The sequence below is a fragment of the Prorops nasuta genome, unplaced genomic scaffold, assembly GCF_024137725.1.
Source record: "Prorops nasuta isolate Cenicafe-Biocafe unplaced genomic scaffold, Cenicafe_Pnas_1.2 PNAS00065, whole genome shotgun sequence".
Lineage (NCBI taxonomy): Eukaryota > Metazoa > Arthropoda > Insecta > Hymenoptera > Bethylidae > Prorops > Prorops nasuta.
Window position 1 is genome coordinate 415,745 of NW_027116862.1, and position 22,028 is coordinate 437,772.

General features: G+C 44.2%; 1 protein-coding gene across 1 annotated transcript in view; it reads left to right on the forward strand.

Annotated features, from left to right (window-relative positions):
• mib1 (mind bomb 1) overlaps positions 1–13,050 on the forward strand; it is a 76,031-nt gene extending 62,981 nt beyond the window's left edge. Inside the window, exons 9-10 of the mRNA XM_066745553.1 lie at positions 10,264–10,415; positions 12,963–13,050. Of these exons, the coding sequence (XP_066601650.1) occupies positions 10,264–10,415; positions 12,963–12,981 (171 nt within the window). The 3' untranslated portion in view covers positions 12,982–13,050. The remainder of the gene's footprint in view (positions 1–10,263; positions 10,416–12,962) is intronic.
• Positions 13,051–22,028: the final 8,978 nt, after the last annotated feature.

Consider the following 22,028-nt stretch of genomic DNA (forward strand, 5'->3'; position numbering starts at 1 on the left):
CATTCGATGCTGGAATTCTCGTCGCCAACTCGCCACTCGAGGGAGACCACCTCGTCCCGTGTCTGGAGTTCCCCTCCCCCCCCCCCCTCCTCATCCTTCTCCCAGATCAGCCCTCGAACTTATTTTTCATCCGGCACAAAACAATGCCTCTCCCCGCTCGTTACGCAACCACCTATACATATATACACACGCGGAAGGACGATTTATGATCTAACCTCGGCAGAACTTTAGATCTCGGGACGATCAAACGGAAATCATTCAAAATATTTTATTGCGTGCTTTAGTACATTGTCTCTGCGAGGCTGTAAAATCTTTAGGATCCAGTCGTATCGGCCGAATTATCCATATTCCTCGAGGGATCACTTCGGAAACTTAGTTGATTTTATTGAAATTTGCTTCGAGAATGTTTCACGAGGATTTGATGCGCGACGCTGGGATTTCAAGAGTTCCGGATAGCTGCGAGTAAATGACAAGGGAAATGGGAAAAGTGAGAATAAAAAGGTTATTACCGGACTTTTTTTTTCTCCTTCCTTCTCCCTCCCCCTTTGCTTTTCCTTTCTTTCTCTTCTCCATTTCGCTGTCCATCTCGAAGTAGGGATCACTCGAAGCTTTACACAATTTCATTTACGAGTTTGCAGCAACGAGATGTAATCTTTTTGCGAGGGCTTTTCCATGGCTAAATCTCGTAAGCTTTTCTAGTAGCTCTTGGAGAATTCGATGAACCGTCATTGATGTCAAATGAGAATTTTCATTTGTTTGTCAGAGCGCGCGCCTTCCTCCCTCGTACACACATTGTCTTCCGCTGCGATAAGCTGGAATCTTCCGCTTTTTCCTTATTGTTTCTCGAATCTACATAGTGATTCGATCGGTGGTGGGGGTGGGGGTGGGGGTGCGATGCAGGGAATATACAGTGGATGTTAAAACATTTCCATTCTCCGTACGTCCCTAGGTCTCTGCAAGGTAGTCCCAGTACCAGAAGAGCACCCTAACCAAAAGCACTTGGTATGATCGGAAAGGATTCGGTCCCGGTGTTTTCCGGTGACTGGGAACATCCGTCCTGAGCTAAAAGATTACGGTTCTTCGATTTTTAGCCCGACTACTAAATTCAACTTCGCTGGTAACCGCCCCTCCGAGCAAAATCCCAACCACCAAAGGATCCAGTACAGCTTCCACATGCAATTTCCCTCTTTCCCGCGTCACGATATAAATCGGCGCTAGGAGAATAAGTGGTAGCGATTGTCTGCAGCGTTCGCAAGGAGGGACCAGTGCAGCTTGTCCTCCGGTAAAATATATAAGTGAGAAACCGATCGGGAAACACTCGACGCAGTTGCCAACTATCCTGAAAAATGCATCCTGCGGGAGATTACTCGCTCCTGCGAAATGACGAATACAGAGGGAGCGGGGAGTAAGGGTGAAAAAGCAGAGATGTTTTGGTCCAATGATAAATGGGGAGTGAGAGCATGAAGATTAGGGAGTTGCGGCTGGCTCGGAGGTGCAGAGTGGAGGGATGTAGTGGGAAAACAGGGTATGTGCAAAGTTTCTGATGGATGACAGTGCTAGGGGCTCGGTCGGGCCAAAGCACAATACTCGATGATAGTTTGATGGCCTGATCGACATTGACACAATGACGACAAGTTTGCTCGGCAGTGACGACTAAGCAGCACCGCGTCGCGTCGTCCGAAGGATTGACGCGCGCTGGTTGAACCAATAGCTTGATGGATGACTCAGCCTCGCTATTCTGGCAGCGGGTTAAATGCTTCGAGGAAAGTCTGCAAGGTGGGGGGGGGGGGGCGATGCTGAAGAGGACGACGAAGAAGAATAAAACCAGCGCACTCTTTGCTTTATATGCAGAGCTAGAAATCACCTCGCGTGTCCAGCCTTGAGGAGAGATAAGAATCGAAGCATCGCGATACGGCGGGAAAAGAATTGACCGGATTTCCCAAAGAATCTTGGATAATTTTTCCCTTTCGCAGAGTTTTATTGGGGAGAGAGTGGCCGCAGGGGCTAGTCGAGCGATAGCTCGGGGCGGTTCTCATGAGCGCGGAATACAGTCCAAGCTCTTTGTCGTGACAAAAAGAGTGGCCTGCGGCTGGAAGTTGACCCGTTGCAAGGGAGCAGCCGGCTTAATACTGAAAGCAATAAGCAACGAGTGCTTGCGGTGACCCGCAGGACGCAGAGCAGGCTTTTCCAAAGTTATTGTTGCCTTCTTCCCCCTCATCCTCGCCCCCACCCTGCCCTCTTGTCCATCCTGCTAAATTAAATTTTCTCTCGTATACGAAGAGACGTTTCTCTCTCTCTCTCTCTCTCTTTCTATTCCCCCAAGAAATCCAAGGACACGAGGCTTTTCGTCTCCTCGTACGCCAATCCATCCACAGAGACTTCGAGCCTCGAATGACAAAGGAGTTTGGCCAAATTTCCTGTATAGAAAATTAGAGAGCACGAGGGAGCTAGGAATTTACAAGTTATCTCGCTGGATCTTCCATGGACGTACTTTTCTGGAATGGCGCGTGGAACGCACGGACATTATTCATTCTTTTCTCTATATATATATATACACACACACACGTGTGTTCGCTCTCGATCCGCGCGAGAATCACCTTATTTTACCCGGAGCGGCTTTAACGGCTCCCCATATTGGATTTTGGCGCCTTCAATTTTTTCCTCTACTCCCATCTTTTTTGTATCGCTCTCCGCGCGCCATTTCACGACGATTGAACCGAAGGAGAGACAGCCACGGCTATCCGGAGCCACACCTTCGTCGTAAAGTGGCTTCGTGCGTGTTTCCGAAGAAAAAAAGGAGTAAAAAGTAGCATTGGTCCGACAATGGCAGAGGATGGACAGGGACCCTATCGATTTCTCAATATCACGCGTGGAGGGGAGGAGTTATCGCAGCAGCGGGTTGCTCGGGACTCTCCGGCCAAAAATCCAACTGAATAATTGAGGTTAATCGTTCGCGTGTCAGGCTTGATTCCTCCAGGGAGAGTACAGGACGCGAAAGGTGTTTGCAAAGCTTGTTAACATCCAATTTCTGGCTAAGCAGTTTAAGGGATGTAAGACGTTCAACTATAATTGGTAAGGATCTGGTACAAGGATGATTAATGCAATAGCTCGCCTGCACCGAGTTTCAAGTTCAACAATTCGTGCATCCTCTGGCCACGGGGGGTTTGGAGAGGCGCTGTTAAAGGGAGAAAGAGGTTTAATCGGCTTTCCGCTGATTCCCAAAGTACACAATGAATGGGCGCGCCAGGGTGGTGTGGTAGCTGCAGACATAACGGTACGAGTGGTGAGTTGAAAAGAGGGAGAAGAGGGGGGGGGGGGGTAAGGGAATGCGTAATCCTCGCGGCAGTAATTTATATTAATTAGCGAGCGCTTGGCCATTCGCGCGTCCGACATAAATTATCGCTGTTAATGATGAATGTTGGATATAAGCGCCCCGTTATGCAACCACTGTACGGTTATCACGAGGAGTTTGTTCAGGTATGGAGGTGTTGATCATCGGCACACAGGAATATATTCATCCGATCCGGTTCGGACGGATCCACGCGTTTCCTGTGAGATCCAGTCAGTTTTCCAAAGTCAATTTCGGAGTGCACGCAGGGTCGCTTATCATGGTGTTGGAGCTTTTCTATTCTTTTGCGTGTAGTATATATGTAATATTGGTTGCTGAGCGTTATATAGATATGACCTTGGTCAGAATTCTAAAGTATATATATATAGATTGTAGAGCGCACGTGTGCTCCTACTTGGCGAATTTCAGTGCAGACAACGTCATTTAGCATATATAAGGCGAGACAGCGTTCTATGATCCAGTGCACAGTACTCTACTAGATCACTGTCTTTTTCTCTTTGTTAGCTGTTTTACTCGAGAGAGTCCCAGGCACACGCCGTGATTACAATTTGTCGACACATGCCAGGCGCAAATGCTACACGAAATTACCAGGCAGCACAGCTCGCTACCTGATTACGGAGTGTCTGTTAGGAATTTGCAGCCCCCTCGACTGCTCCCCCTCCCCTCTTGCGAAAGATGAAAGCTGCTCGACGCGTCTCTCGAATCCATGAAAGCCTCGCTCTGTCCCACACACACGTACACACGGTTACGAGCTATTACTGTAGCTTTCCCTGCATGACCCATCCAAGTCTGATGGCTGCTTCTGACTTTCCTATTTGTTGCTCGACGATAATCGAACCTGCCGCCGCGTCAGAATTCACATTCGAGGATTAAACTTGTCCAATAACAATTCCTCCAAGTCGATAAACTTTCAAATCGACAGGAGGAATCCTTGTTTCGAGAGGAAAAGAGTATCGGGGGTTTTTTATTGTTAATATTATTGAAATCCAAGTATTCCTGCTCGAGGAGTTGAATTTCACAAGTTTCTTTTGAGATCGTTGCCTTTATGGATCGAGCGAGCGAGAGTTGATCGTGTGCAGAGCTCGATCCATCGAATAAAAATCATCCGGTGGTGTTCCGGAGGTACATCGATCGATCTGTGGTTCCTGCATCGGGGGTGCAGGAAGAGTTCAGTAGTGTAGGACGAAGATATCTCCGGCGTATAAGGGAGAACGTGGTAAGATCGTGTATTGAGAGGCAAAACGAGGTAACAGTGTGTTAATCTCTGAAATACTTTATTAATTACATCCTTCGTTTGGTTATATATTAACGTTTATTGTGTAAACTCGTATAAAAAAATCAATATTTAAAGTACCTTATAAAAATCAGCTAAAGTATCAATTTATCCTGGTCCTAGGTTTGGCAAAACGAAATTTTGCGCAACGTTTTGTTCATATTCGCTTAAGAATATTGAACAAAATGGTTTTGATTCGTCGTTATTAGTCAAAGTACAGACTATTTATAACAAAATAATTAAATTTGCTGTATTTGCAAATCGTTCATAAATTATAAGCCTTTTCCCTAAAGGTCGTTATATTTTGCTCTGGTCTTCCTTCTACACACACATAACTGGCGAAAGTTGCTGTCGGTTGAACTGTGCGAGTTGAGCTAAGTAAACGGGCTTGAGAGAGAGAGAGAGAGAGAGAGAGAGAGAGAGAGAGAGGGGGGGGGGGGGGTAGGGGGGGATGGTCGGAGGAGTCTAATTTATTCGTTTCCGCTTTGGAGGACATTTGAGGGCGGACTGGCGGCGGATGCGCGCCTACTGGCAGTCACGGGCCAAACGGGAACAGGGAGCATCATAAATGTAGCCCGGATCTGGGAATTGAATAACCAGTCGAGGCACGAGCGACGTAACGAGTTGGCCAACTCTTGTTCTTAGCACTCGGTCCATGGTGTTCGCTCAAGCGAGGATCCTTGGATCCTCTCAGTCAGCAACCTTGCTACACGACCCGCATACCACTCCCTCTTCCTCCCTCCACCCGCGCCATCATCCACTTTTCCTCAACAGCCCCGAAAGGAACCACCTACTCCCCCCTCCCCCTTCCCCCTAAAAAGTGGAAACTGCAAACGGCCCCCTACAGGCTCCTCCGGCTGCAATCAAGCGAATCTACGCTTCGACCTGGCCCTTCCTTCCTTCCTTCCTTCCTTCCTCCTTCCGTTTCCTCGCGCTTCGCTCTGCATAATCTTCCTAGACGTAATCCCTCTTCAACTTCTCTCAAATACATACATATATATATAGTGCTGTATCTCGCGACTCGTTCAACCTTTTGCACAATTTTTATTCTATCCTCTCTCAACCGTGTGATAAACTGTTACATCTAAGTTGATATATATAGATGTATATTATTCTACAGCCACGCTTTAACATTCAGATTCTATTGCAACCCAATCCCGTTTGCTCAACCTTAATTATTCATCGACGGATTGGTCCGCGTTGCCGATCCCTCCGCGCTCTTAGAATATTTACCTCGATCCCGTCCATTTGCTGATTGACGATTATCGATAATGCCAACTACACCACGCTAATCCACCCTCAAACATCATTAGCATAAATCGCAAATTTCAACGACAAACCTTCCCCGCACGTATACTCTCTGGTATCTGTATATTTGAATTTATATGCGTTTGCTGCTCGAAAGAGCCCGGAGCTATAATTTACTTGATTATTAACCGATCAGCATTTTCTATTTTTCTTCAATCTGAGATTCGTCAGGGATGTTTCAAAATAAAATTTAAGCAAGTTTGATTTTTATAAAATTTTGTATTATAATTTTTATGTTTTTGCACATAACGTACTATATATTCGTGATATCTTAAAGCTCTGATTACTGCATCTTATCACCTTGAAGTATTCCAGATGAATTACACGTATACTTTCCAGTATTAATAAATTTACATTTATGAATTTGTGCATTATTATTTCTAATCAGAATTTTCCACCTTTTTTCAAGCTGATATTAGTCAGGGACGCTTCAAGATGATATTCAAGCAAGATTTGTTTTGATAAAATTTTGCATTATAATTTTGATGTTTTGGCACATCACGTACTATATCTCCGTGATATCTTAAAGCTCTGATTAGTGTATCTCGTCACCTTGGAGCGGGCGGGATGAATTAGTCCCGTCAATATTTGCGGTGCAATCAAGCCGCTTTAAGCCCCATCCCTTGGCGCTTATTCCTCGCGCGGGGTGCACTGCCACTGATTGTCATCCGCGTTTCCACGAGCTAGCCGCTTGTTCCATCGCTGTTGCTGTTGTCTTTTCTCATTTTCCCAGCTCGGTCGCTCGATCGGTACACACGGACATTGACGCGTCAGCCTCTTTAACCTCCATTCCGTTCGCCACCGTTCAAACTTTTCCCACGCGTGCACTCTCACACCCCCCCCCCTTCCTCCTACCCCCTTGAAGAACCACCACGAATTTTACGTTTTACGAGCTAGGACAAACCGTGCTTCGCTCGCACCTTCCATTTCTCCTCGATTAAGGTTTACCAGCACCTTTTCTCCGGAACGTTCCAGACATCTTTCTTCTCCCTCTTGTACACCCCAAAACTTACCTACTCTCCTTATCAGTGTTATTCCTATGGAATTTGACGATTATTCCTCGCCCTGAATCGTACACTGTATAATCCAGTTACTTTGCAATGGAAATCAAAGTAAACCCCGAATTTTTCTCACCCCCCCCCCTCCAAACCCTCTTAATTTAGTTCCTCAGCTTCGTTCGACTCGAGTATTTTTGATCACTAAAAAACAGCACTATCAATTTGCATAAAAGATAAAATTATATATAAAAATGATGAACGATTCACTATCCGAGTTATAGATCCACCACCGTTATTTATTACTTCAAAAAATTCTAATAATAAAGACGTGAAATTTCTGCGTCAGGTGGAACCGTTCTCGAGTTATCAGTGTGTGAATATATATATATATATATATAGAACGAAGGTATCACTCAGAGTATATTTGACAGAAAAATTTGGTTTCGAGCCACGAAGGTTCTTCCTCGGTTCAGGAACGACGTAGATTCCAAGGATATCGGGTCTCTCGGAGGGGTTGGGGGAAAATAGTGGAATTAAAGTTGGTCAAAGTTATTCTCATGCGGTATATATGGTACGTGGAGGAGAAGTCGCGGCTGGCCATGAATCGAACGTCATTTGTTAAAGTTAAACGAGAAGGAGGCGGCGCTGCGCGGCGTCTTCGGGACGAAGGGGTTGTAACGTACAATCGTGGGCGGAATTGTGGGTAGGGGGGAGGAGGGGGGGGGGGAGGCGCTGAAAGGAACGACTCCGAGGGTGTCGACTCAACGGCGTAGGACTCTGTCGCAAATTGAAACTTCCCATCTAACGCGCCACTATTTTCTCGTTCCGATCTTACAAATCTTTATTTGACAGCGACGGGACCTCCCGTGAAAATCAATGGCGCCCGTCTACGCCCAGTCCGATCTATAACGCCGAGGATCGATGCTCCTTTCTTGGCCTCCCTTAACCAGATCGGATCTTCCTTCTTTCCGAAACTCTGCGAAACCCATTGAAACTTCCACCTAGCAGTAATCTCACGCTTTGCCATTAAATTATCAATTTCGCTACTGGCAATATCAAATTCTATCCCTTGATTAACATTATAATGAGCGCTCGACCTGAAACACGTAAAGCCTCCATCTCTCTCTCTCTCTCTCTCTCTCTTTCTCTGTGTTGTATACCCAACGTTGCATCAGTGAACAATGGGACGGAATAACTCGGATAATTAATCGAGCCATCATGCAGCATTTCTGCGATAAAAAATGGAACAACTTGAGGAATTCGCGAGATTGGCGTAATTGAGGATAAGACGTACTAAGTTTCCTCAAGAGTGTTTGTGTGTGTGTGAAAGAGGAATATATAGGGGGAGTAGATAAGGTCGTTGAGAATAATGGTGGGGATCGAGCGATCTTCTTTGCCATTTCCCATTTAAATCCAAGCTATTTTTCTTTCGTCATTACCTTTGTTTCACGTCACCATCTTTTCTGTATTTACCGGGAGGAGCCTCGCTATGTGCATTTTCTTATCGCCCTGAAGAGTGTCTTCATCTTTGTCAGGCCTAAACTCTCCTATCTCTATCCTTCTCTGCACTTTTTACACTAACATTTATATATATATATATACAGTTATAAAGTTTCCTCAAGATTTGTCTTATTATTGCAAATATTAGTCGTAAAGCTCGCGTCCGCACGATAATATCAAGAGTCATTTCCTGCATCTTTGCTTTTTGCGCGATTTAGTAATAGCCAGACTTTAGCGTCCGCAGCATCTTCTATCCTCCTCCTCCTCCTCGCGTAAGATTCCCTCATCGACGTCTTTGTTTTGCGCAATTTGCTATTACGTCTCTGTTTATCTTACTCTTACACACATACATGCATGTCTTCTCTCTATTTCTCATTCCCTTTCTCCGCGTGTTATCCTGAGAGCTATATAGTGGCGTGACACATGGGCAGCATTTATAGCGCGCGCGCGAGATAGCACCGGCGGTTCTCGACAGCGTCGGCAGATTTATCCTCTACGGTTATTGGAGTTATACAAAGGATTTTTCCAACCGATCCCATAAAGTATCTGTGCCTGATGCCTATTATTTACGCAGCAGCACGGACGGCCTCTCCCGCTAGACAGCGAGTATCTGTTCGGGCTCTACTTGTTTCCTATCTCCAGTCCATGAAACTAGCCTTCTTTTGTTTTTTCCCAGAAATGATTAAACTTGCAAAATTCTCATCGCTCGATCGACTCGACTATTGCAACGAAATATCTTCTTTCTGCTATATAGGTAGCACGAATATCTGTTTATACTACTTGTTTTTTATCTAGCCAGTGAGAAAAGTATTTTACTTTTTAAGAAAAGTGATTAAACTTGCAAAATTTTCATCTCTGCATTAATTTTTTTAACAAAATATCTCTTTCCTGTCAGGTAGCACGAATATCTGTTTATACTACTTGTTTTCCATCTAGCCAGCAAAACAAAAAAATCTCCTTTTTTTTTTAAATAAACGATTTAGCTGGAAGAATTCTGCCCTCACGATCATCCCTCCTAGCGAGATATCTCTCTGAACGCTGAGAGTTTTTCACTACTGGATTAAATCAAACGGACAACGGCGAGAAATGTATACGCGGGTCACGAATTTTTGTCACGTATGGGTGTACTATATATAGGATTTGCAGGAGGGATGAGAATCGTTTGGTTGATTATATCCGGTATCGTCGTAGCAGCTTCAACAACATCCGGCCTTGGCGATTCGTTTGTTTTTCCGACTAATGCGAGCCGCGCGTTGTTCTCCATTAATGGATGGTTGCTGTTTCCGGAGGTTTTATCATCGGCCCGGATACTCGCTGGACTATCGCGCGCCATGCACCGAAACTGCTCCGATCCATCCAGTCACGGGCTTCTACTGCATTTGGAATTCCAATTTTAGCCTCTCCCAGTTTTACGCTCCCGCGAATCAGGAAGCTGGTAATGGAGTTTACTCTTTTTAATTGTAATCCGCTCTGGTGCTGGCCAACCGTGCTCTGGTACCGTATCCTATGGTATATCAATTTATCGTTCATCGGATAAGTTTCTTATTTTCCAACAGAAATAAATAAAGGGGTGGGGGGAGGGGTTAAAGGCAAAGGGAAGCAGAAGCCAGTCTTTGATACGAGACCCGAGCGAGACGCTTGTTCTTGCAAATTAAAAGAAAAGCGAGCATCCGTGGAACTCTCTCCACCCCTGCACGACGGTGTATCTGATGCTGAAAGGCGAACAATCGGAGGATAAAATCGAAAGACCTCGTTAAGACGTTGAGTTTTAGTGCGGGGGGGGGGGGGGGAGTGAGATGGCACGGCGAACTAACGGAGGCAAACTCATTTTCCAGGACTCGGAAGGAGATACTCCGCTGCACGACGCGATCTCGAAGAAGCGAGATGACATGTTGGCTCTGTTGTTGGACCATGCGGCAGACATCACCCTCACGAACAACAATGGCTTCAACGCTCTGCACCACGCCGCGCTACGCGGGAACCCAAGGTGAGTGCTTCGCGTCGACGCTTTTGTCCACGAGACGCCCTTCAATGCCCTTCCTCCCCCCCCCCTCCTTGTCCTCCCCGCTATACACTCCACCGCTCAGCCCCGACCCGCTCCATTCAATCCTTCGATGAACTAAGATCCCGGTAGTCAGACTTGCATCGGGCAACTATTATAATAACCGGTATAAGGTCGTTCGGGCCAAGTGTCCTCGGTTTTCATTACCAAGCTTTGATAGATTCTACGATGATCAAATATATTGAATGGAAAGTAATCTATTGTCGAATTTATTTGGTTGGTCCAATAGAAGATGTATACTTGTTTTTTATATTTCGTGTATTTGATCACTGGGAAGGTCGATGTTGCGAAAGATTATTCGACGAATGGTAGAAATTTTAATGAGAAGAAAATATACTTGCAAGGTTATAAACTAACTGGGACTACGTTAGATGCTAATTTGTTAAAGATTGATCAATCTCAAAAGCGATTCTGAGAGAATACACACTTGATAACGTAGTTCTAGAAAACTAGCAAACTTTGAAACGAATTAAGAATGACTATATAGAAGTAAATTACAGTGATATATACACAGATCATAAAAAAATAATCCAAGAGAAATCCATGCATTTGAAAGTCAGTGTGCCAAAACTAATGGGAAAGATCGATAAATCCAGAGTCAGGAAAACTAGTTTAAACTAGCGTTATCGATTCTTAGTGAAATCATGGGAAACTAAAGGATTCTTCGGAAATATATAGGTATTTATGAGTGAGCGTAGGCGAGAGGGCAAATGTTGGATCAGCGAAATTGCCATGGAAGAGAAACATCGTTATTGGAATGGGGTGATTATCAGTGGGAGGTATTCGGAAGTCGGGGGTGAGTGCTCGCTCGTGCCATCGAAACTTGGGATCGTGGAAGGAACGAGGACGTTCCGTGGTAATACCTGTATAATTTGAACTGGGTAGGAGGGGGGGGGGGGGGGATTGGTAGAAGTCAGTGCAAGTGTGGCCGTTTTCATTCTCGTTACTCCGTCTTTGGCTGGAGGTAATAAGCCGAAGTGGGCAAATCGTGTGTGAGAGAGAGAGAGAGAGAGAGTGAGGGAGCAGTAGGATCCAAGGGGAGCAAATTGAACAGGAAAATGGGAGGTGAGAATCTAGGTAAAATTGACTCGCTACCTCTCTTGAGAATGACCGAGTCGATTAGACTCGTGCAGAGACGACGAACGAACCGTCTCTCCGGACTACATCCCTCTGTATACCCCCCCCCCCCCCTACACCCTTCGAGAGGCAGTCCAACATTCACTCCTTTTCTATACACTCTTATTCTTATTATCCGCATCCTCCCTCGTTCCTCTCGAAGCAGCCCCTCCACGAGGCTCGCATTTAACCTACTGCATTAATTTAGCCCGGCACGGAAGCCCTTTACGAGCGGCCCAATGCAGTTTCTACTTTTGATGCTAAAATCCTTTAACCCAGCTGACTCGGAAGGCTCATTACAGCGCTGCTAGGGTAATTAAATTTGCAGCTGTTGTTGTTGATGTTATGATTCCAAGGTTATCTCGCGTCGGCTAATTTAGAGGGGTCTAGTTTTCTCCTAAAAGTAAATGTGCTATTATGTATATATATATATATATATATGTAGTTTGTGCCAAGCATAGATGGTCAATTCTCAAACGAAATTACAGTCTTTGTCTTTTTGGGTATATCGATTGACGCATTGTTTGAGAAGGCTTAATGGCGAATGGTATATAGGGATATCCGAATGCGAGGGATAAAATTCAATCGACGCGTCTGACGAAGGATCAAAGGAGGAAATGGTGGCAGTGCTTTATTATTGTAACACTGGGACGAATCCTGCGAGGGATTTAAATGGAAGAGGCATTGGGAGATTCGGGCTAGCGTTCGAGGTACCATCGTTCGTCCCTAATTCGAGGATGCACAGGAGTCGAGGTAAAGGCATCAGGAGGGAGTGTAAGAGAGAGAGAGAGAGAGAGAGAGAGAGAGAGTAAAGGATGGAGAACGATAGAAGTTTCCTGGGCAATCCTCGGAGAACGTAGCCTACAAAGGCAACGGGAATCGTGAGAAGGGTAAAAGGGAGAGTAAGGGAAATTGTGGCGAGGAAGAGGGGGTAGGTATAGGGCAGGAAATTACGTCTCCGGACGTCCGTTCGTTCGGCTTCAGAGCCCTTCACAGCGTACGACTCTGGAGAAAGCAGCTTGCGGCTCTTTCGGAAAGAGAGAGCGAAAGCTGTAGCGAAAAAGACAGCTCTCTCTCTCTCTCTCTCTCTCTCTCTCTCTCTCTCTCTCTCGAAGATATCCTCTACCTGACACCAGATAGCTAAGCCAAAGATAGTAAAGAGAGATTGCAAAGCAAGGAGAGGATGTTCCTTTCAAGAAAAGATCGAAGAGAGGAAAAAATCAGCCAAGATGACAAATTGGAATGGATGACTAATAGGCTGTTCCTTTTAATAAAAGACTGGAGGGGCTTGATTTTATTAATAATAAAGTAATAAGAGAAAGGGCTCGATGTAAATGTGTAATAACGTTTTACCAGCAGGTATTCCAGTGGATAGTGGAATTATTGGGGAATTTTCTTCACTCGTGAGAAAAGGAAAAGGGGAAGAACATCGCATTTAACTCTGGGAGAGGTATGGGCATTGCTGCTGGAGTCTGAGGATACACTGCTGCGCTACGACGAAACGAATAGTCAAGTAGAAAAAGATGGATAGAGTCAGCCGCGGCGCAACAGGGGACAAGTTGGAGAAAGAAATAGAAAAAGTACGACCAACGCGATAAGCTGGAGTGAATGAGGGGATACGTTGACGACAAAACGTGACTTCCTTATGGCAGGATAAATGACGAGGTAAAAAAGTACATCCGATCCTTCCTGTAATCGCATTATTCATTAGAAAGGATCGATGAACTTTTTGTCCATCTCGTTGAAAGCGTCGAGTCGCTTTTATTTGCTTCTTCGAAACATTTTAAAATCACTTTATCGATAAACTCTCCACTCGCGAGAAAACCATCATCCGGCATATCTCGTTACTTTTAAACTCCCGCGCTGTCCAGATTCTGACATTTATATTTCAAGATCGATAAGCTATTTCTCCCCTTTAACGAGCTGCTAATTTATTATTAATTTACCTTGCACGATGCATCGTTGTACATTGCTCTCCTTAAGAAATCCTCCACTTTTTTGTACCAATAATTCTGTCAGCAGCAGAACGGAGATCGATGTGCGATTTTATCCCAGGAAACTCGTGGTTTCTCGTGATTAGCGAGATGGACGATTCGCAAAAATGTATATATTTAAATTAAAATTGCATTGGAAGTCCCGCGGAAACTGTCACGATTATTCGTGTCGAGCAAAGGAGTTTGTTTAAAGAGTTGCATGGAGAGAATCGCGAGGATTCCAGTGGCAATAAATTCCAAGGAGAGCACCTGCGCCAGCGAGACATATTTTTCGAGAGCTCAGCGCTTCTGAAAAAAGCTTTTCCATTGAACGGCCACGTTCGACGTTAGCGTCTCGTTCCACCGTATCCCGTTTGGTCTTTGGCATAAAAACGAATTTCGATAGACATTGAGTCTTTGCTTTATCTTTCACTTTCAGTGTCCTCGTGGATCGGGGCGTTTCCTTTTGCCTCTCTCGCGCTACGTATTCCATTCCATTCCATTCCATTCTATTCCATTCCATTCAGCCTGGGCCCTTTTTCCGGATGGAGAAAATGCAGCAGCAGCCACCGAATGCTCATAGTAGTCCTGCAATCACTGTTACGACCTACCTATCTTAACCCTTCAAGCACTACGTGCCACTGGCAGTATATACAACCCCCCCCCTCCCTCTCCTATGCCTGTCAGCGATTCACACTCCTGCACAGAAACTCGCGCTGTTATCGCTGAAATAACAGGAAAAGTTCAACTCTCTCGACGAGAAAGGAAAGAGCTGGCATAAAATCCTCAAATGTGTATCGCAATCTGGCTAGACTTCTTTAAAGGCAAATATTGCAACGACAAGATTCACATCGCTTTTCACTTCTGGATTCTCTCCAATTTTCTCCATTCTTATCGATATTCAAATATTTATCTGCCTATAGGTTTCTCTCGGTTTTACACTCGAGTACAAAATATGCTGGAATCTCGTCAGAAATTAAGTATCCTCTCGTATACGCGAATGGAGAAGACAATTTTTAATAGAGATCGTGCTTTGGGTATTTTTTCAACTATGAATATTCTCGAATGGAGAGAGAGAGAGAGAGAGAGAGAGTGGACAAAGTAGCAAGGAAAATGTTTGTCCAAATTAGCCATTGGCTGGCTCGTACCTTTTCGTGGATAATGAAATCGTAGGGAAATTACTATGAGTGGTATAGACGGAATATATTATTTGTGACTCGATATGCCCGAAGAGTGGTAGTAGCTGGCGATTCGATATGCTGTTTGAAAAAGCTACGGTAAAAGTCGAGTCATCGCAGGGGGATTCAAACGAGGAATCCTTTTAGTTCTGTGCAAGTATCGGGATCGGTATCTCAGTGGCTCGATACTCGTTATATCGTAGGAGGTACTATAGGTGCCCTTTACTAAAATACGTTTATGCAAAAGCAACTTGGCACTGTTCGTTGCCTTCGTAACTTTTTACTCACTCCCTATAGAGATTTCTTTACTTTTCCCATCTTCTGCCACCACCACGTTGTTCCCCCCCCCTCCTCCTCTTCTGTCCCCCTTCTTTTCAGTCCTGAAATTTTCCAGTATCATTCTTCTTATCTCGAAGCTTCACGCTCCACTGTTCTCTCCTTTTATTTTCACTTTCCCTGTCTATCCCATTCCATTCCACAGCATCATCTATTGTCTTGTCTACTTTATTCTCGTCGCAGCTTCTTCTTCCATGCAGCATCCTTCACTTTTCTTGTCACTCTTCCATCTTTCTCCCTTACGACACTGCAGTCTGCTCTCTGCTCGTGTGTCTTTTGCCCGATATATTCTTTTTCTCTTGCTTTTTTTTTATTTTCTATACGTGTATCCTCTTAACGTGCTCGCTCCCACTTTTGTTTAATCCCTGCACTATCCCCTTGTAAATTGTTGTTTCTGTAGGTCAAGGGAATAGCAGTTTATAAAGCACTGAATCAAATCAGCGACTGATAGCTGAACGATAATGAAATTTTAATCAGACACAGAGAAATTCTGTGATTTAGTGGAAAAGAGGGGGAGGGGGGAGAGTGGGTTCTGGGTGAAAGGTGGTTGCAAATGGATACAGAGACGCGTAGAGAGTGGCTGTGGCGTGATGTGGGATGCCCAGTAAAACCAAACAAAAGCAAGCAAAACAAACAAGATGGAGGATGGTCAGTGCAGTGGTGGGTAGCTTGTGACAATTAGAGTATGGCTCTGCGGGCTCTGGTGAGATCAAAGCATTTCCCTCCCTTGGCTCATGCGTGTGCTACTAACGTAATCAGGCTCGTGTGAGACGGAGAAATGGTTTGCTTTGGGTTTGCGTTATAACTTGGTGGCTGACCATATATCTACTCGTACCCCTTCCCCCTTTCTCTCTCTCTCTGCGTTTGTCCATCTGCCCATCTCATCGATTCCTCCCTCCCCCTCTCGATTCGCTTCCTTTCAACTGAAATTCGACCATTGCACTACATCAGGTGTATCATAAATCGCGTAGGACGTTTTTCTAGTTTTCTCCTATTATAGACACAGTTATCCTCTCAGAATTCTCTCCCTCTGCCAAAACGACGAACGATTCTTCGATGATTCGAGGCGAACGTGAACTCTGTGAATAACATAGAATCAGAACTTTATTGTTTTGTTTTTTTTAAATACTTCCTTTTATTTATTGAAAAAAAAATATATATATATATATAAGAAGCAGGTAGAGTCAGAAGCAAAAGTGGTTAATTATCTTTCCCTGAAATCAGCAATTTTATGTTTTCTTTTGCTGTTTAGAATTGTAAATTCGGTCAATTTTGGTAAATGAAATCTTAGCAGAAAACGCATATGTGACTGAATATTTTACCATTGATTTACATATTATACTTCTCGTCTTCTTTCTTTGTACCTCCACATTCACCGGTCACATATTTAGATTTAATCAGTAATATTACTCCGTGCTCCAAAGTTCAAGCTTCGTTATTTCTATTATTCCATTATTTATTCTCAAAGCTGCAGGATATGGGCAATCAATTTTATTCCACGGAATTTTCCAACCGTGCGAGCTGCGAGCGCGAAAGAGCGTTGTTTTTCCAAAGAAATTCCGAAATTCTCTGCAGATAAACGATGTTTTGCGAGGTCTCACTGGGAGATCGAGGGCGAGAGGCTTCCTGGCGTTATTCCCCGGGGATGGTTCGCGAGGGTAGAAAAAGAGGGTGGGGGGAGGGGATGCAGGCTGATCAGCAAGAGTTAGATCGATAGGCATAAAGTTGGAAATAGTTTGAATAATTAGCTCTGGGTCTTTCAGTCGAAAAGAGGACGAGAGGGAGTATAGCAGGGGATGGGGGAGGGGGGGGGGGGGCGAAGCATGGCAGAAAGAGCGAGCGAGGAGTCGGTGCTGGGATGCCAGCCAAAGGGGGGATGAGCATTTAAATAGCTCGTTAGATACGAGCCATTTAATTTACTCCAGCACAGATCTAATTACTTCAAATAGTTTGTTAACTTCGTTCGACTTCTTTGACACCGTTAAATAATTATTACGCGGAACAACTGAGTGGGAGGGCCGGCTATTCGATTGGGAATATATATATATATATATATAGGACCACCACCACCATCGTGTCACAGTCGACTCGAAATCCAATGAATTTGCTTAAAGTGGCTCGTCGCACTAAAGCTTCTATCACTGGAGCTACCAAATTTCAATATCGATCTTTCTCTCGCCCATCGTGAAAGATCCACCGATATAAACCCTACGATCTTGACGCACCGAGTTCACGCGCACTTTCTGCAGATAAAAATGATCCAATTAATATATAGGTAAGGAAATTCGCGGATACTCTCCTACGAGAGTGTAATAAAAAATGCAATTTTCCTGATAAAATCGCTATCGAGTCGTTTGGCCCCTTTATTATGATGAAAAACTATTATTAAGCGAGGCTCTTTGAATATTTTTCTACGGAAGGAGCTGAGTTAGGATTCCTTGACGTTTCATTTGGTCAAATTAACAGACTCGAGCATTGCCAGGTCTCGAAATATGAAATAGGAAAATGTGCGGAAAGGCGAAGCGGACCAGATGAGGTTTTTCCCCGGAAAAATCACAAAACAGCGAAGCGAAGCTTGGCAAAGAGGGGAAAGGGGGGAGGGGGTACGTAATGCGCGTGGCATTACGCAACATATTTCTTATTTCGCGCGCGCTACTGCAATTATTCCCATTCCGTTTTACGTTAAATTTCGTACCGGTCGCGAGCACCCATTATCTTTCAAAATACATGAAATATTTCCATTTTCCTCTTTTCACCTTCACTCTCGAATATCGAGATTTTCCATTGTTCCGCGTAATTTTAAATTTATGCGCGTATCCGTGCTCGTTCGTCTCTTTCTCGCGTGCCTCGTTGCTTTTAATCCACGTACTTCCACGTTTCCTTAAGTATACGTATATATCACTAGGGTAACAGTGTTTCGCAATTTTTTCGCAAGTCCAGAAACAATGAAAACTAAATTAGAACAATTGTACGATTTTAACGATCGTTGTATAAATTCGAGTGGCACTTGGTTCTCGCGAAAGTGCGGTTAGATTGACTGGCGTTATATACCTATATATGTGTGTTTTAAGGCTGGCGGGGTAGGCGCGAAGGCGAGCGTGTTTCGCGGCTGGCTGGAATATCGAATTGGCATTACCAGCTTCCGCATCATTCGAGATAACGCGGGAAATTTAGCACGACGCGCCGGGAGGTTCACGCACACTTCTCCACGGTTATATATATATGTATGTGTGTGTGTGTGTGTGTGTAATCTGGCTGGCGTTACGGGTCCTCCCGTGCCAGTGTAGGAGACTCGGCGGTGCAGTCAGGTGCAGCCGACAGGTAACCGGGACTCAAGCAAATAGCACTTTAAATCCAAAGTGCTTGCAATATCCGTGCGAGATGATTTGCTGCGAGACGAATAAAACCTTTTAGATCGAAATTCGAAAAGGATGCCACCTCCTCCACCCCCTATATTAAATACATTTCTTCCCCGCTGCACTATCCTCCCATTAAAAATCTCACGAACCAGATTTCTGCACGATATATGCCTTATTAAAAATTGCAAGTAGTACAAGTCAATGTATAAGCCGACAAAATAAACCAATCAAAGGAACTGTTCTAAACGGAATAATATCGAGATTGCAGAAAAACGTATTAACTCGATAATCACATTCGAAACTCGAGCTCGGATATTGAAAGAGATGAAACAAATGAAGTGGTAAAAGAAACTGGGTTGGGAGCGAGTTAAAGGAGAAGATTGGGAAGTTGGCGTGGAACGAGCTCCGAGCCATTAGATTTGTATCGAATTATATAAGAAGAAACGTAAAAAGGGCGAGACAGACATGTAGAGTAGGAGGGGGTTACGAGGAAGAGGGAGGGGGAGAGGGGGGGGGGACGTGGCTGAAGATCAGAGATCAGAGGATGGTACGAAACGAGCATCCAGCTATTATATCTATATCGAGTTATAATAGCCCTCGTGTTAAATCGCATGAGAGCCAAATCGCTTGGAACTAACGTGGAGCTCCACCCCAGTCAGTTTTCCCGCTCTCACACACACATATATCGCACATCCCGAAGCTTCCCCCCTGGACACAACGGGCGCTCTCCGGGTTTCCATTACAAATTACGCATTCAGCCGTTGTCACCAACTTTTTCGGCTTTCATTCATCCCCCAGTGGTGGTTCACCTACCTAGCAACCCCACCCACGCATCTCTCCATTCCGCCTATTAATTAGGAACAATAGAAAGTCACGACGCGTCCGGCTCTGCACCCTTGGAACATCAATAATGATTCCAGGCAGATGCGAAATATGCTTTTCCAGTAGCGTCATTGATAAACGAACGGTCATCCGTATTTTACATTGGAAAAATGTTAAATTTCAAAGAGTAGCGAGCTGAGAGATCCTCTTAATAAACTGTAAATGGAAATGATCGCGAGGCAGCTGTATGCAAATAGTTTGTACTTTTACTGGAAGCTTTTGGAATATACAAGAGATGCGGCTTTATCTTGAGTAGAGCGGAAAGCAAACCTCTAAGGTAGATCGTTAGAGCAAATAGACGTCCTGAAGGGATAGGGCTGTATCAAACTGAAAGCCACCTTATCGTTGTTTGTTAGCGCGGCATTAGCTGGAGGAGTACAGCTAAGTCCGCGCTCTGATTAAGTCTATGCAGTTTACATTCTGGGCTAAGTATATCCAAGTCTAGGACTCGTTTGCGTTTGTGGTATGTACCCTTCTATTTTACTGTTGATTCTTCTTACACGTGGCTACATCGCTTTATCTCGAGACTCCTGCGCTGGAGAGAACAGCTTCTTCTTTTCCTAATTGAAATCTATCGCTCAACTCTGCTCATTTCCTTATTTAAACTCCATTAAATGCAGTATGCACCTCTTTAACCTTGTTATTTCTTCAGTCACACTCCCAATTTCTACCGAAGGGGAATTACGCGGAATTCCTTTCAGTAGAACGTGTGCGAAATTATCCATACAAATTGATGTAGCTGCTCCTTCTCGAGGGCAAGGCGAAAGCAAAGGGAGATAGCCATGCAAGAGTACGTTGTTTCTCCGCTGCACTTTTACTCGAGCTATACGTGGCAATGTCGTACGTTATACTCTAATCAATTACAACAATTGTATTCTTAGAATTGAATTTGCATTTTAATTAAATCCAAAACAACCGCAATTTACTAATTTACCGCTGTGGACTGTTTCTCCTTGGCTGACAAATTCTTATCTTACTGATAACCAAAATTGTAGTTGACGTTATCTTATCTCCTGGCTAAATTGCTTCGAGCGATGCGGTCCTTGAATTTATCGATTATTTCTTCAAATACGCAAAGCTTCGCACACGATCGTACATATACCAGGTTGGTTTTCTATAAAATATCACGAAAACCCTCTTTGTGCCATGCTAATGAATTATTAGAGGAGAAAAGTTTCTTATTACGTAACCCAATAAATTCAACTCTAGTTTATATGTCTCCTTGATGAAACGAGGTACGCGGTATTTTCCGGAAAACTTTTCCTCCGGATTCCCCTCCCGATCGGCTCGCAAAATTTGTCAATAGGAGTTAAGTTTTTCTTAGTCCCGTCCTCATATTACGCGTTCCCGTCTCTCCTTGATAGAGCCCCTATGATACCGTCTTGGGATTTACTGAATTCCATCGTCCAAGATCCAATAATCTTCAGCAATTCCCGAGTTAATCTTGATTTCGGCATTCCCCCAAGTACTCGCCGGCGCATCGCGGTCATAAAGACTGTCCTTCCACTTTATTCCTATGGCGTATCGAAGGACCAACGGAATCTCGCTAAAAGTTACGGTCCTCACGTGCCAATTTTTCTCGTTAATCAAACGCCCATAGTTTCCTCGCAGGGTCGTGCTTCCTCGCTATTTGTCTTATAAAATTACTGCCTGACCTGAAAAGGACGGCTGACTAATCGCGGACCATAACTACTGAATTTCTCCGGGTGCTCTCTTGCACCGAATAATTATCCATTTATCGAGGTTCCCATATAGCTTGACTCTTACTACTTATTTACAATATTCAAGCTTACACAGCGAGGAGACTATTCGCGTAAGCTTCGATTCATTGTTTAGCTAAAATATGACCTCTTCCGGTTACTCCGTCTACCGCCGTGTATCCTGGCACGAACCCGGAAGATTTATCGCGATCCTGCTATTACTTATTGCGGTTGGGAAGGAATCAAAGCGACGGAGGGCTCTCTATAAGATATTGGCTGACTAAGCACGGACCATGTCTACTGATTGGCAAAAGACTTTGGCGCTGCTTCGGAGCGAGTGACGCGTGACTAAAGTAATTCATCGATCCGTTAAATAGCGAGCTGCTGTATTATTCGCGGTATCAGTGAGCTAACTTGAGTGGAAAATTACAATGTCGTGCGTGCGATATTCTGCGTCCATGTCGAGATAAAGTGTGTATACCTCGTTGCAAGCTGTACTACTTGATGCCTTCAGGAAGAAAACTCTAATGAGAGAGATTCTTCTTCCTCCTTTCCTTATATTCGAGAATGATAAGGTCCAAGGAAATCTCGTGGAAAATGGCGTGGTACTTTGATTATTATTCTCGTTACATACACGAGATAATAAAAATCAACTGTATATAGCTAACCTGTTGGCGTACCAATTTATTCAACGCCATCTTTATTATTTCAATGAAACAGAAAATAATTAAATCTAACCAAGTTTAATAAATATAATTATATACTTCGTTAGTGTCAGTTATTTAAGTCGTGCTATAAAAAAAAAATTATTGTTTAAATTTATCAATGTGTCAAAAATGAGTAAATATCACGCGTGTATAATCAGGTAAAAGGCCATCAAGGTTCTCTTATTGGAACAGCTCGGTCTTTGTCAATTTGGCGTTCAAGGTGAGTGCAGCAGCGTTAATACCCAGCTAGATGCCCTTTTTCTTTCTTTTCTCGGTTTCTTTCACCT